We start from the raw sequence: 14212 nt of genomic DNA, 5'->3' as shown, positions 1-14212 counted from the left end.
GTGGGGATTGCAAGCCCAGCACAACCAGTTCAGTGTCAGTTCAGCACAACCAGCAGTTCCCAATGCCACTGTGGTACTAAAAGCATAAAAAGACTGATCTCAAAGCAGAATGTCATAAGAAATTCAAGCCTAGGGGTGGATTTTGCAAGCCCAGCACAATCAATTACAATGTGCAGAACCCAGCAGAACCCAATGCCACTGGCATTGAAAGCTTAACAGAAGTGATCACAAAACACATAATCACAACAAATCTAAGCAGAGGGAGAGTATTTGGCAAGCTCTGTGCAAGCAAATGAGAAGGAAACACAAAGGAACCCAGGCAACCCTCTTGAAACTGACAAGACAAGTTTGAAATGAACAAGAACAGTGGGGAAGCCTATGGAAACTCCCAGACACAGAAACAAAATAGAAAAGAAAAAAGTCCTGGGAGTCTGCAATGCTAGCTGCCAACCATCCCAGAAAATCCAGTTTTCTGAAAAGTTATAGATATCTTTGGTTTGTCAAAATACACATAAAAATGCCAATAATGTATTGGGCGGGGTTTTGCTCAAATGAAGACCCCTAGATTAAACCATGAAAACAAACTTATTTCTTAAATAAGAGCAGAACTTATTCTATTTTTATTATATAAGGAGACTGCATAAGATGGCATAACTAATAATTTTCTGTCTTCTGAGCATGCATATCTGTATCAGTAGGCATTCAGAATAGGTATATCCCTATCAATGTTTTTTTCTCTCCCTTATACCAGATTGCTTTAAAATTTATTATTAGTTTTTTATTTTTCAAGAAAGGAAACAGATGGACTGGGCAAAAAAGAAGACAAATAAAGGGGATTATACCTAAGATTTAGTGACTATCATTCATTGTATAATAACATAATCTAAATTATTCTCTTCTAAATTAAATTATAACTTTTTTTTTTACTAGATCACTTTTGAGGCAGAACGTGGGAAGGGTAAAACTGGAGAAATTGGAGTGGACACTGTGATACTGGTTTCTGGCCTGTGTCCTGAAGACCACTTAACATTGGCTATCTGAGTTTGTAATGCTAATGGCTACTATAGTATTTACTGTATTCATAGTTTTATAACATTGTAGCCTAAATACAAGGAAAATCTGAAGACCACATTGTAAATGTGAGTGCAAGCAAGAAGGTGACATATTTGTCTGTCATTAGATAACTGAGTTGTATATAAGCTATACTAAAGGTTGTTTTATGTGTAGCTCTATGGTAGAGGTAGAGTCTATATAATGTGAAAACTACTTGTTTAGGTCTTCTGCAATGAATGTGCTGAATTTTGTGTAAAATTATTTTATGGAACACTCTTGTTGTATATTCCCTATAGCATGAAGTATTGTCTAAAATGTGTACCTACACTTGACACTGTAGATACACTGATACTTGTCATCATGTCCCCAAACCCATCCCTACATACAGGTGTATCAGCAAGCTACAGTGATATGCCAGATTAGTGCCTTCCCCCTCCCCATTTTAACCATTGACAGCAACAAATACTAGTGTCACTTAAACTCTGAGGTGTCCTTAATAAAGCAATAATATCATCAATCTTGAACAGTTTTTGCATGATTAGAATAATTAGAAAAGAGCTAGTTTTTATACCTTAATTTTCATTATCTGAAGGAGTCCCAAAGCAGTTTACAGATATGTTTACTTTCTTCTCCCCTAAACAGACACCCTGTGATAGGGCTGATAGAGCTCTAACAAGCCTTGAACATAACTAAAAAAGTGCACAGCTAGTAGAGTCTGTGCCATAATGCTCTGTAAGAAGAGACCTAAGAGAATTGTGACTGACCCAAGGTCATCCTGCTGGCTGCATATGAAGGAGCGGGGAATCATACCGGGTTCTCCGGATCAGAGGCCACAACTCTTAACCACTACACCAAATTGGCTCTCTGAACATTATAACAGGAATTGACACTTTATGGAAGTGGTGAATTGAAACTCCAGAGCACACAGAAGATCTGGAAGGGAGCACACTCTTTACACTTATGGTTAAATCTGACAATAGATTTGTAGTTAAAGCAGGAACATGGTTTGATTTTTTACAAGGTATTAAGAGTTTGAACAGCTTCCAGATCTCAATAAAATCATTATTTTTTGTGTATTTCTGTAATCTATACATGTTCTGTAATCTGTACATCTGTGTGCTTTTAATTAGATTAGGTTCATATTTTACAAATAAGGCCAAAAGATTTATGTTTTTTTAACCAGTAGCAAAGCAGTTGCAAACCAGTGTTAGTTAGAATGAAGCAGGCCTTACTAGAAACCATGGTTTGATAACCAGTTAAGCATCAGCCTCCCAGCATTGTACTTTAAAAGTTCTCCCCACCTAGAAGGAGAAGCAACCTTCTATCCTGCAGTTTTCAACTTATTGCTGTAAGTCCAGGACATGAAATTCAATACTGTAAAAAATACAAATAGGAAAAGCAATCCTGTTCTGGGAGATGGTGTCATAGGTACTTTCAACTTGATTTACATAATCTTTGAGTTTATGAACGTTTTTGATATAAGCAAATCTGAAATCTGTATAGAGAAATTCTACTAATTTCATATTTGCCATCATGTTGTAATCAGGGAAGGCTTTGAGGTCTCAAATGAGTCTGAGATGATGGCAGCAAATCATTGTATTTTCCTCCTGGCAATTTATTTTCCTCTCGACTGTGATAAAAGCAGATGTTTCATCTGGCTAATGTCTGTGGGATTTGAGGAACAGATGATTTTGCCAAGAAATTGTATATTCTCTGTGTCCTTCCAGGAAAGGATTAAAAATGGACAATGGAGCACACAGGCTCCAAGGATATCTTGATGAGGAAGGCTTCATAATCAAGTGAAAATATGCCCCAGCAATTTCCACACCTGCTTTAAAAAATGTATTTACATTACCACTTCAACCCAAAAGATTCTTCCATATATTAATGAGTACATCTGCAATCCTGTATGTTTGATCCATCTGTATGTTCCCAAAAAATAATTTTCTGGCAGCTGGGCTTCTTCAAGGAAAACATGTCTCAGGAGTATATTTAACCCTTGTGGTAAAGTTATTCCACAAGTGAAAAAAAGTTATATGAGCTAATGACATTTCATTTTCAAGCATGTTAACACAGCATTTGGTGGCAGTGGTCTGGCCATTGGATAGAATGGACACTTCAGAGCATCCATGAAGGACTGTGGGTGTGTTTCAAGCCATCCCACTATGGATGACCACCTCCAATGTTTACATATCTAAAATGGGATCCAGCACACTGAGCAGTCTAGAGCCTATCGTGCACAGATGTTTTCCCTCACTTTCACTGTGCATGTCCCCCCGCCCCCTGGATTATTTTTCATTCTGCATTGATTTTCCTTCCTTCAGCACTCAGTTTGTTTTCTGGTTACAATTTTCCGTGTTTTTTGAGAATGGTTTTGTGGCAGTTTGCTACAAATAAAGGTTGTTCAAAAGCATACAGATTCTGTTGAATTCCCTCCCACAAATGCTTTTTTTGGCCACTTGGAGGCCACTCCATCGCCCATATTGAGGTTGTTCCTTCCACTCTGCACCTTCTGCCATCCTCCCCACTTTATTGCTGTCCAAGCTTCTACTATTGCTTACATTTTCATCTTTTACATTTTGGGTTTGGTTGCGTCTGGCAATATGAGTCTATCGCTATTCTTAGGTCACTGGAGAAAAAAAAACATTGGCAGGAAAAGCTTTAAAAGTTTAGCTAGAGATTGCGTGTTCAGTTTTAAAAGATGTGTGCCCTCAGTAGAGATGCCAATCAAGTGGCCAGAAAGGCAGGAGTGGATGTACCACAAAGAAAGGAAGCAAGCAAGCAGCTGGGCGTGCCTTATGCTCCTCCCTGCTTAGTATGTGAATGACTGCCTGAGCCTGTCCCCTTCATCAGCCTTGTGGCAGGTCTCTGATCACTTTGTAGCCATTCACCCTCAGGCTGGGCTCCACTAGGCACTGGTGGCCAGGCAGTGGGGATGCTTTCCAGAGGCACTGAGGGCAGGAGGATATGGAGGATGTTTGAACATGTATGAACCCTTCTGTCTATAGTGGCTCTGAAAACTCCCCTCCAATTTGTTCTGCACATACACATTTGAGAACTTGAATGGGCATCAATTCCAAGGTGCAGCCAAGCCCCAGGGGGATGCCAGTTCATCCCAGGGAGGTATACAACAAGTTTGAAGCCTCTAGTTTGCTCAAGTTTGAAGCCTCTAGTTTGCTCAGGGCCTTTCTATACACTCACAAAAAGTCCTTTCCTGGGTGCTTCTCATTGGGATGCCCAAAGTCCAATCTGCACATAATTTGTATGAAATATAGGTGGGCATCTTGGGGAAATATGCCATAAGTTTTATGCCTCTCACACAGGATCTGTTCTATACTCTCCAGAACTTGCACCTGACATCTCCCACAAAAGCCCTTTCCTGGAGGCAGCTGGTTTTGGTGCCTGTAACTTAGCCCCACCCCATCCAATCTTCACCAAACTTAGTGGGCAGTGAGATGAAAGTCAGCTGGAAATGTCCTGTGATTTTGAAGACACTAGAACCCTGGGGAAGTGGGTGCCCTTGCATCCCAAACTTCATAAACCAGTTTGGCAGAGTACCTGCATTCAGGACACATCCTGAACCAGGATTTCTCAGTTGTGTCCATCCCTAGTCAGAACTATTTATTTATTCATTCCAATAGTGCTCTCCAGCGGCCGCCATGGCTGGGGCTCTCCCTTGGCGTGGCACTGCACAGCTGCTGCCGGCAGCGCCCCCCAGCAGGGGGCAGCGCCCCCCACCAGCTGGCGGGAAAGCAAGTGGAGCAGGGGCTCAGGCGGGGGCGGTGATGTCCCTTGGCAAAAGACAATCCCCCCCAGGCCTCAGTAAAATTGTCAAGCGTTGACCGGTCCCCGGTGATAAAAATGTCCAAAATATGTATGTAAACCCTTACCTAAATACAGCCAACTATATAACAGAAAACCTCAGTGCCATGAAACAAATTAGGACAGCAGTTTGTTTATATCTTTCCACACAATTCTCTTACAGACTTAGTTCCTTTTCCTATATTTAATTTGGAGTACTGCTAACTCTGCAGTGTTCCCATATGCATAGGGTCAGCAATCTACTAATGCAGCTTAACTGCACTAGAAGGTTAATGACCGTTGGCAAGCATGCTGCTGTTGAGAAGGCAAGAGCCACTTGCACAAGTCAGTAAACTTGGTTCTCTAGCTTATAATGGAGACTGGTGCTAAATTCACCTTTAGCCAGGCATATCCTTACAAATTGTCATAAGAGCAGTTATGGGAAATCAGCTGGCTTAGGAACGGCTGCTTTTGCCTTTCACCTCAAGTGGTGGGCCATTCCTCCTATATTGTGCCTTAGTATCTGGTGCAGAAGGGTAGTCATATGCAGAATATGAGATACTCTAAGCAGTTTGGAGTTAGTATCAATACAAACTGGTGTTACAGTAAGAGGCAGGCTGAGGCGGCCCTGGTGTGCTCCACTTACAATTAAGCTCTGGGTTGTCCTGTTTTCTATTGAGGGGGCACATGAGGACTTAATAAAGCAGGAAGTTTTGCTGTTTACTGGATATCCTCTGACAATGCTGAAGCTCCAGCTCATCACTGATAATCCCATTCTTAAGAAATAAAGGGGTCCACGGTACAATCACTAGAATTCCACTAACAGAATTTCATCTCTCTCCCACACAATGCAGCTTGCTGCCCTCCTCAAAATGCTGGTTCCTACTGACCTCTAGGTAGTGGCTGGAGATCTCGTGGGATTACAACTGTTCTCCGAGGGACAGAAATCAGTTTGCCTATAGAAAATGTAAGGTCGCCTCCACAGCATTATACATCACTGCAGTTCCATCCCTCCCTTAACCCTGCCCATTTCAGGCTCTACCACCAAAATCTAGGTTGGGAGTTCTCAATCTAGAGCTGACAACCCAACAAAACAGCATGAGGAGCAAAGTGACAGGTCTGCAGTGGAAGAGAAGAGTGCAAATTTCCCACTTTTGTTGGCAGAAATTTTGTATGCAGGTTGAATGCAGGGGTTGAGGTCACATTTATTTTTAAAGGACTGGAACAGTAATGCTAAGAGCATCTGCTGGAACTTAGTCTAGTGTTCAAATGTCCACTAAATCATTAGCACTGCAGTTCTGTGCACATCTGTCCATCTGAGTTCACTTAAATCAATGACCTTCGAAAGGATAACAAAAATTGAGTCCAATAGCACCTTTAAGATCAACAGATTTATTCAAAGTGTGGGGAAGTCTGTGGAAGAGTGCATGCCCTCAAAAGCTCACACTTTGAATAAATCTTTGTTGATCTTAAAGGTGCTATTGGATTCAAGTTTCGCTGTGCTACTTCAGACCAACACGGCTACCCATTTGAATCTATCCTTAGAAAGGAGTAACAAAATGCACTATTGGTACCCCAAAGTGAAGTGAAACAATATCCAGTATACTTGATTTGGCACTTTTGCTGGGACCTAAATGAGGAAATACCTCAACATAGGTATCTTGCTTAAGAAAATGTTTCACATCTGATATTATGAATTTTGCAATGCAACAAGTTGTAGAATAAAACTGTTGGGGAAAGGAACCAACGTTACACTTCTCTGTTCATGTTCTAACAACAAAAGAGAGCTAGATATGGCTTCAAACACATGGCAATTAATCAGGTAAGACTGGAAGCTAATTTGGACTTGCAGATCTGTGAATAACCCATTTAACTGAAGCTCCACAAATACTATAATGACTGAATCAGACAGATGAATCTTTATTATATTCAGCTCTAAATAAATTCTATGACATATACATAGCATGCGAGATACCAGAGCAATAAATTAGTAAACTTGTAGAAATTCTGGACAGAGTCATTATCTTCAGCAGCATATTTTGACTTTTGGGCATGAATTTGGGTGGGCAGGTAGTTGTGAGTTCCTGCATTGTGCAGCAGATTGGGTTAGAGGTCCCTTCCAACTCTATGATTCTAATGTTGTTTGCAGTGTAGCTGAATTACAAATATTTTAATTACTCAATTAATTACTCAAGATGTGTAAATAGGAGTGAAAAGCTTCCTTGCATAATGTATTTGCATATTCACACTCTTCTACTGCATACTGTACATCTGTACCCATTCTGCATAATTGATGAAATTTTTGTGATAATATAAATTGTACTGAATTTTGGAACATATATCAGCAGAGGGCAGTAGAAACTCAGTTATGCATGTGTAAAAGTACATTTTCCTTTATTATGGAGTACTGTAAAATGGAACTTTTGATGGTTATGTTGCATTCGAAGACCAGTTGATCACTTATACTGAGGTAAAGGTTATTTCAGTGAGTTTTTTTGTTTTATTGTTTTGCTTTTGCCTCAGGGAATACACAGATTGCAGATAGCTCAGTCAGTCCACAGGAAAAAAATCCCAAGCACTAAAAAGGTAAAATAATTTATTAAGACCTACTTGTGAACTTTTTACTGATCCTAAATAGAGCTACTTGGAGTAACTGTTCAGAAATCTAAAGTAACTTACCTTCTTTAACTTGAACTACATACGAACACAAGACAAGCCATGTTGGCACAGTCCAATTACCTATCTAGTCCAATACTCTGTACCACTTAGTAGTGGCAAAGCCCAGTCCAGGTGCCATCAGAAAGTCCACCGACAAACAGGCTTCTGACCACTGTCTGCAAATCACTGCCCCAATCAGTGCTCCAAAATAAACAAACACCTTTCAAAATGTACAACCCTGCCACCACCAATCAGCAGCATATAGATGAAATAAGAAAAATAGTAAAGCCTTTCAAGCAAATAATGTATTTATAGGACCAGAGAAAGATGGTTTCCACATACGCATGTATACATTATAGTGTTTATGATTCTCTTTATATATATCAAACACCTTGCTTGTTTAAATAAGAACTGTAGTTCTTATGCACTTTGCCTCACATATTTGGCAACTGAAAACGCTTCCTCCCAATCGTAAAAGTTAATATTTGGAAAGGCAAATGTGTGTGTGTGTGCTGATTAAAATGCTGCGGTTTCGGAAGGCATCAACTTACTTCTTTTCCAACCAGAAATGTTTCTAGGCTCTCATTCCTTAGAAGGAAGCAGTGATATAACCATTTTTTTAATCCCTAGGTAGGGCGAATCAGTGTTCCAGGTGGGGTGGCACATCCACTGGCTGCTTCCAGGGCAGCTCGTCCAGCCCAACACTGAGGATAAGTCAATGGGCAGAGCCTATTATCCAATGACCGGCGCTCCCCGTCCCTTGAAGCTTTGAAGCAAGCGGCAGGAGGGCGCGCTGGGGGGCTTCTCCCGCTGAGCGACGAGCAGAGCATTGGCCCCTCCCGCCGTAAGTCTCCGAGTGCTCTGCCCTGAAGCAAGCAGAGACCTGCGAGCGGGTGCGACGCAAGGAAGGCGGAAGGCTGCTGCTCGAGCCTCGAACCGGCCCCGGCTGTTCCTGACGCGGCACCGGCCAATCCCGCTGCCGGAGCTCCCGCGCCTGCGCAGCGCTTGTCATGAACTGGGCGGGAGCAGGCCCCTCCGGCCCCTTTCCCCCCTGGAGAATCGCGGGGGAAAGCGAAGGCAACTTGGGGCCTTGCCTGGATGCGGAGAACGAAACACCAAAGGCGGCTTCTGGCCGGCTGTGACAGGAGGAGTCTTTCTTACAGGCGCGTTGCTCTGCCTTTGCGCTTATCCTCTGGTAGCCAAGCGCCATTTCTGGGCAGTCTTCCTTTGCTCGGTATGCGCCCCGTCAGCTGTTAGGAATCAGATTGGGGATGGTTATCCCCCCCCCCCCCGCCTTAGGAGGCTTCTGTACCCTTAAGCCTTGCTTAAAACTCAACCGCGGTGGGCCTTCCTTGCATGGTGTTGTAACCTTTGTTTTCTTGTCGCCCTACTCTTCTGCACCCCCATCCCACCCCAGTGGTGACATTGATTGGGCAAACTGAAGCTTGAGACCCGGCTCAGGTGGGTACCCGTGTTGGACTGAAGCAACAAAGTTACGATAGAGTAAAGCTTTAGTAAATAGCGTTGTGAAACTTAACATAATGCCAACTGTGGCTTCTGAATTGTATCCGATAGTTAACAGGAACCTTGGGATTTTTTAGTTGTCCTAGGCTTGAATTCCCATCCTTGTCATGTGAGCTCCTTGGGTGACCCTGGGCCAGAGGCATTCTCTCAGCCTAATCTACTTAGCAAGGTTGTAGTGGGGATAAAACGGAGGAAAATAATGTGAACTGCCTTGGGTCTCCATTTGCGAGAAAGCTGGGATATAAATGAATTAAGTAAACTGGATTTGTCATGTTGAGAACCAATGAAACTCAAGGATTCTGTTTGTTGGTATCTCTGATATCAAACCACACTCCTCCTCTATTCCTGTTAGCAGAAGGACACCCATTTCCATTTCTTTACAGTTTTCTACAGCTGTCAAGTGGTTTGTGCCAAAACAGTCACTTATGGTATCCTTTCAAGTGGTAGCCATGCTGGTCTGAAGTAGCACAAGAAAATTGGAATCCAATAGTACCTTTAAGACCAACAAAGATTATTTATTGCCTCAATGTTTTTGAACTGAAAGTACTGACTTGCTTTTCTAGCAAAGAATTTTCATGCTGCATATCCTGGTCGTTACGATGCCATTTACTAATTTGCTACTGATTTACCTTCTCCTTATATCTGTACTAAGAGCCTCTTGTGGCGCAGAGTGGTAAGGCAGCTGTCTGAAAGCTTTGCTCATAAGGCTGGGAGTTCAATCCCAGCAGCCGGCTCAAGGTTGACTCAGCCTTCCATCCTTCCGAGGTCGGTAAAATGAGTACCCAGCTTGCTGGGAGGTAAACGGTAACGACTGGGGAAGGCACTGGCAAACCACCCCGTATTGAGTCTGCCATGAAAACGCTAGAGGGCGTCACCCCAAGGGTCAGACATGACTCGGTGCTTGCACAGGGGATACCTTTACCTTTACCTTTATATCTGTACTGCTATGATCCATTGTCCGAGGAAGTGTACATACACATGAAAGCTCATGCCTTAAATAAATCTTTGTTGGCCTTGAAGCTGCCATTGGACTCAAATTTTGTTGAACTACGGTATCCTGTTCATGGTGTAGCTTGGTGTACTGATTAAGAATGGCAGTTTCTAATCTGGCAAGCCAGGTTTGATTCCCCACTCCTACACATGCAGCCAGCTGGGAGGCCTTGTCCTAGTCACAGTCCTGATAGTGCTGTTCTCACAGAGCATGTCTGTCAGAGCTCTGAGCCTCGTCTATCTCACAGGATGTCAGTTGTCGGGAGAGGAAGGGAAGGCGATTGTAAGCCACTTTGAGACTCCTTCTGGTAGAGAAAAGTGAGGTATGAAAACCAACTATTCTTCTTGGTTATGTTTCAATGATATCACAGAAGGAAATTATATAAATAGGTCTGATTCTAAACATGCTCCTGAATTATGGATCTAAAAGTATACACATGTCTATGTACAAAAGGAGGGATTTGAGGGATTACCCCCCCAAACCAGAAAAATCCCCAAAACAATTGGAAGGCTACATATAAAAGCACTGTCAAGTATCAACCAACTTCTGGATGCCCAAGCAAAGTACTTTAATGCCAAATGAGAAGCAAGGGTGGTTTGCCAGTGCCTTCCACTGCAGAGCCTTCCTTGCTGGTCTCTCATCCAATTACACACTAGGCCTGGCTTCCAGGATCTTACCAGAATGGGCTATACCATTCCACCTTTTCTCCCATTAGAGGAGTCTGGCCCCCCACAGAGAACACTGATTGAAATATTGTGATAGTTTGCACTGTAGGGTTGCCTAACAAGGGAATTTGTAGTAGAGCTTAAGTCTAGGCAAGTGTACCTTGACTGCAGCTTGGAAGAAAGCAGCAGCAAGGAGAGGGAGACAAAGTAGTGAGAGAGAGTTGGGGAGGGGGACTGTTAAGGGAGATGGGACAATGTACAAGATAGGATTTCTCTACCCATTGAGTGTTGCGAGTCCCCAGTTTGCGTTTGTTTGATGGCAACCTATATATTTCCTTAAAAGTAAGCCCATGATGTTCAGTAGATTTACAAATGTGCTGTGAAATTACAGCATTAAGCATTAGGAGCCATACAGTATTGCAATAAATATTCTTTTATAACAAGCAGTTATAGTATGAATATTTCACAAATACTTCAGGAAATTCCGTTATCTGTTTATCTGTCTTTTAATTTTGGCTTGTAATGTATAATTGTTGACCTCAATTCAAAATTATGGTGACTGTAGAAAAAATATGCTATTTTCATTTCAGAATTTGAAATGTCTAGCAAGACAATTATTGTGAGTAGAGCTGATTGTATAGAGAAACTGCTATCTGAAAAAAAGTACCAAAATATTACCAGTCATCTCGCTTACCTTGAAGCTGTTGATATGACTATAGAGTGCCTCCAGGAGACTGACATTGCCAAAGCTGTGTACAGAATCCTCAAGAACTGCCCCTCCGTGGTACTGAAAAATAAGGCAAAGCATTTACTTTCAAAGTGGAAAACTGTTTACAAGAATCATTTTCATCAGTCCGAACAAGTTAAGCCAGCATTGTCTGATAATGAAAAAGAGACTTCTGATTGTTTTCAAGTGATTCTGAAAGATGCAGCTTCTTCTGAGAAACTAACTCAAACTGAAATATTAGACACCACCAGCAACATTAGTTGGTTGCCATCAGAAAGCCACACAAAAGATACAGAAATTACTGTGCAAAAGGATCATCATATGATCCAACCTATCCTGAAGCACTCTGAGTCTGCTAATGAAATAAGCCCTCTTCAAGATCACACGGCAGTTATGCGATATAAATGTACAAAACTTCTTTATGAAGCTTTGATTGACTCTTCAACAAGCAAGGAAGATACAGAACGGCATCATAACATTGCTAAAGATATTGAACAGCATATTTTTGAACTTTATGCCAAGAATGATAAAAAATACAAAAACTGCATCCGAAGCAAAGTTTCCAACTTAAAGAATCCTAAAAATTCTCATTTAAAATGCAGACTGCTTGAAGGGACTCTGAATCCAAAGGTGTTTGCTAATATGTCTGTGATGGAAATGGCACATGATGAACTGAAGCATCTCAGAGCTTCGTACACAGAATCATCTGTTCGTGAACATCAGCTCCCCCAAACTGCCAGTGGTACTCGTACAAACAAAATAAAATGTAGACGGTGTGAAAAATTTGATTGCACGGTGACTGTGATTGCCAGGGGAGCACTTTTCATTCCCAGTTGGGTGCGAAATACAAATGCAGATGAGCAAATGATGACTTATGTGATCTGTAATGGGTGTGGAGAGCAGTGGTACCACAGCGGATGGATTTGTTTGTGATTGGGCATCTTCTAATGTTTGTATCTTCAGAGGAAATGAATATACTAAGGTCCTAAAGTAAAAAACCTAAAAGTGGAAATATTGACAGTTCTTGCAGTGAAACAAAAATGTGGATCAATATGGATAAGGGTTAAAGAACTACCTGGCATATAGAAATCATCAAACACAAGGTTTTGCCTACTGTACTGCATTGAACACTATTGTTGTACCATCAAATTACAGACATAAAATACTTTCAAAAACCTGAGTGACCCCACCCCCAATATTACTCTGATTATAAGCCCAAATGAACTGATAGAATATCTTGAAAACATTGTCTGTAAAAATACCCTACTCATTTTTGGTAATTTGAAGCAGGAGGAAGGATGCCAAATTGTTAAGGATGGGAAAAATAATCTATGCAGTATGGCAAGACAACAAACATCTCTGTGATTGCTTTATACCCCACCCATCACATTCATGACACTTGCTGATTTAGTGGGATAGAAATTGCATCATATTGTGTCTGGGAACATGGGGAAAATGCAAAACGAACAAAGTGTGTGTGTGTGTGGGGGGGGGGGTTACTCCTAGTAAAGTGTTCTAAAAACACTTTGTGTCCTCTTCCCAGTGTACAGAGTTTAGTCTGCCACATTCAAACAGGATTTTATTGCTCTTAAAATTCTCTGGATGATGTTTCATTTCCTGTTTGACCCTGCAGACTTAAGGTGGTTTGCAGTACTCTTAACATGAAACAGCATTATTTTCAATATAATTTTTGTAACCTGATTTTTCTTTATCAGACAAGGATAATTTTTATCTGCAAACAGGGAAGTTAAAAATAAGTGATTAGACCAGTTCTACATAGTTACTGGGTACGATGGGTTTGAATCTAGAATGTTTTGCTTCCAGCTCCAGCGTTGTAGGTAATGGTCCAAACTGCTGCTTCAAATATGGCTTCCCAAAACCACTGCTTTATTATTTTCTATTATTATAATGAAACAAGGTTTATTTATTGGGTTTTAACATACATTGAAATAAATAATTGAGGAAAAATATTCAGCACTATTTAAACATAAAGCATGCCTCTCTAAATCCCCCCATTCCAAAATCAGGAACTAGATTAACTTTTTAAAGATTCCAGACTCATGATTCCACAAGGTGTGTTATTATAAAAAGCACTATGCATCTATGGTTAGATGCATAAGTGTTTCAATGGGGAAGTCTTACTTTTAAAAAAATTAGCTGGCACAACAGGCCCTTTAAAGCATGGAGAAAGGGGATTGGCTGCCTGGCTTGATTGACAGGCAGAAGAGAGTCACGTGTAAAGCGCGTTGGTATCTTCCTCCATTTCAAGCAGGCATGCAGAGTGTAAAGAATACATGAAGGCAGCAGATGAAAGCGAGAGAGCCAGAAGGTGAGGAATGGCTGGAGGTGCGATAATTTTTAGTGCTATGCAATTTTGCTAGCGTAACGGTATTTTTTAAAATGTGAGGAATTGCCCCAGCTGTTCTTAACAACTTGCACAATCTAATATATGGGTCACCAAAAACACTTAAGTCTAGTGCTTAAAAAAAATTACTATCACCATTAATTGTATATTTTCTGCACAGCCTGCCTATTCTTTGCCTTCAGTGTGTATTGTTGGTGTTCCTGATTGCTGATCATGTATTGTACTAATAAAGTGTAAGGGAATACATAAAGGTATCTTTAAGCCTATTGTTTATAATTTCAAAAAGAGGGAAGAAGGTAAGGCAAGGTGATAGTACCGCATGGTTAGACCTCACTTAAGAGTACAGTGTTCAATTTTGGGTACCAGAATTAAAGAAAGATGTGGACAAATTGAAGCATGTCCAGTGTAGGCCAATGAAAATGGTGGGG

General features: G+C 41.3%; 2 protein-coding genes and 1 long non-coding RNA gene across 11 annotated transcripts in view; 2 read left to right on the top strand and 1 right to left on the bottom strand.

Annotated features, from left to right (window-relative positions):
- Positions 1–3470, top strand: part of EGFL6 (EGF like domain multiple 6) — a 48327-nt gene extending 44857 nt beyond the window's left edge. For all 3 annotated transcript variants that reach the window (XM_077343208.1, XM_077343210.1, XM_077343209.1), the window contains one exon: positions 931–3470. In XM_077343208.1, the coding sequence (XP_077199323.1) occupies positions 931–1041 (111 nt within the window). In that variant the 3' untranslated portion in view covers positions 1042–3470. The remainder of the gene's footprint in view (positions 1–930) is intronic.
- The window catches only part of LOC143840121 (uncharacterized), a 35036-nt gene that overhangs the window by 19665 nt on the left and 1159 nt on the right, over positions 1–14212 (bottom strand). For all 4 annotated transcript variants that reach the window (XR_013232033.1, XR_013232034.1, XR_013232035.1 and 1 more), the window contains exon 2: positions 11387–11479. This is a non-coding gene — a long non-coding RNA (uncharacterized LOC143840121). The remainder of the gene's footprint in view (positions 1–11386; positions 11480–14212) is intronic.
- Positions 8211–14038, top strand: TCEANC (transcription elongation factor A N-terminal and central domain containing). Of its 4 annotated transcripts, XM_077343214.1 has the most exons (4): positions 8211–8746; positions 8930–8973; positions 10275–10349; positions 11283–14038. In XM_077343214.1, exon 4 carries the CDS (start codon positions 11291–11293, stop codon positions 12350–12352), a length of 1062 nt encoding a protein of 353 aa, XP_077199329.1. In that variant the 5' UTR covers positions 8211–8746; positions 8930–8973; positions 10275–10349; positions 11283–11290; the 3' UTR covers positions 12353–14038. The 4 variants fall into 4 exon arrangements, with proteins under 4 accessions (XP_077199329.1, XP_077199328.1, XP_077199330.1 ...); XM_077343213.1 differs by having other exon boundaries at positions 8211–8973; XM_077343215.1 differs by lacking the exon at positions 10275–10349 and having other exon boundaries at positions 8212–8746.

Source organism: Paroedura picta, chromosome 6, assembly GCF_049243985.1.
Source record: "Paroedura picta isolate Pp20150507F chromosome 6, Ppicta_v3.0, whole genome shotgun sequence".
NCBI classification, from domain to species: Eukaryota; Metazoa; Chordata; class Lepidosauria; order Squamata; family Gekkonidae; genus Paroedura; species Paroedura picta.
Note: the sequence above shows the minus strand (reverse complement) of the source record. Positions and strands in the feature narration are given on the sequence as shown.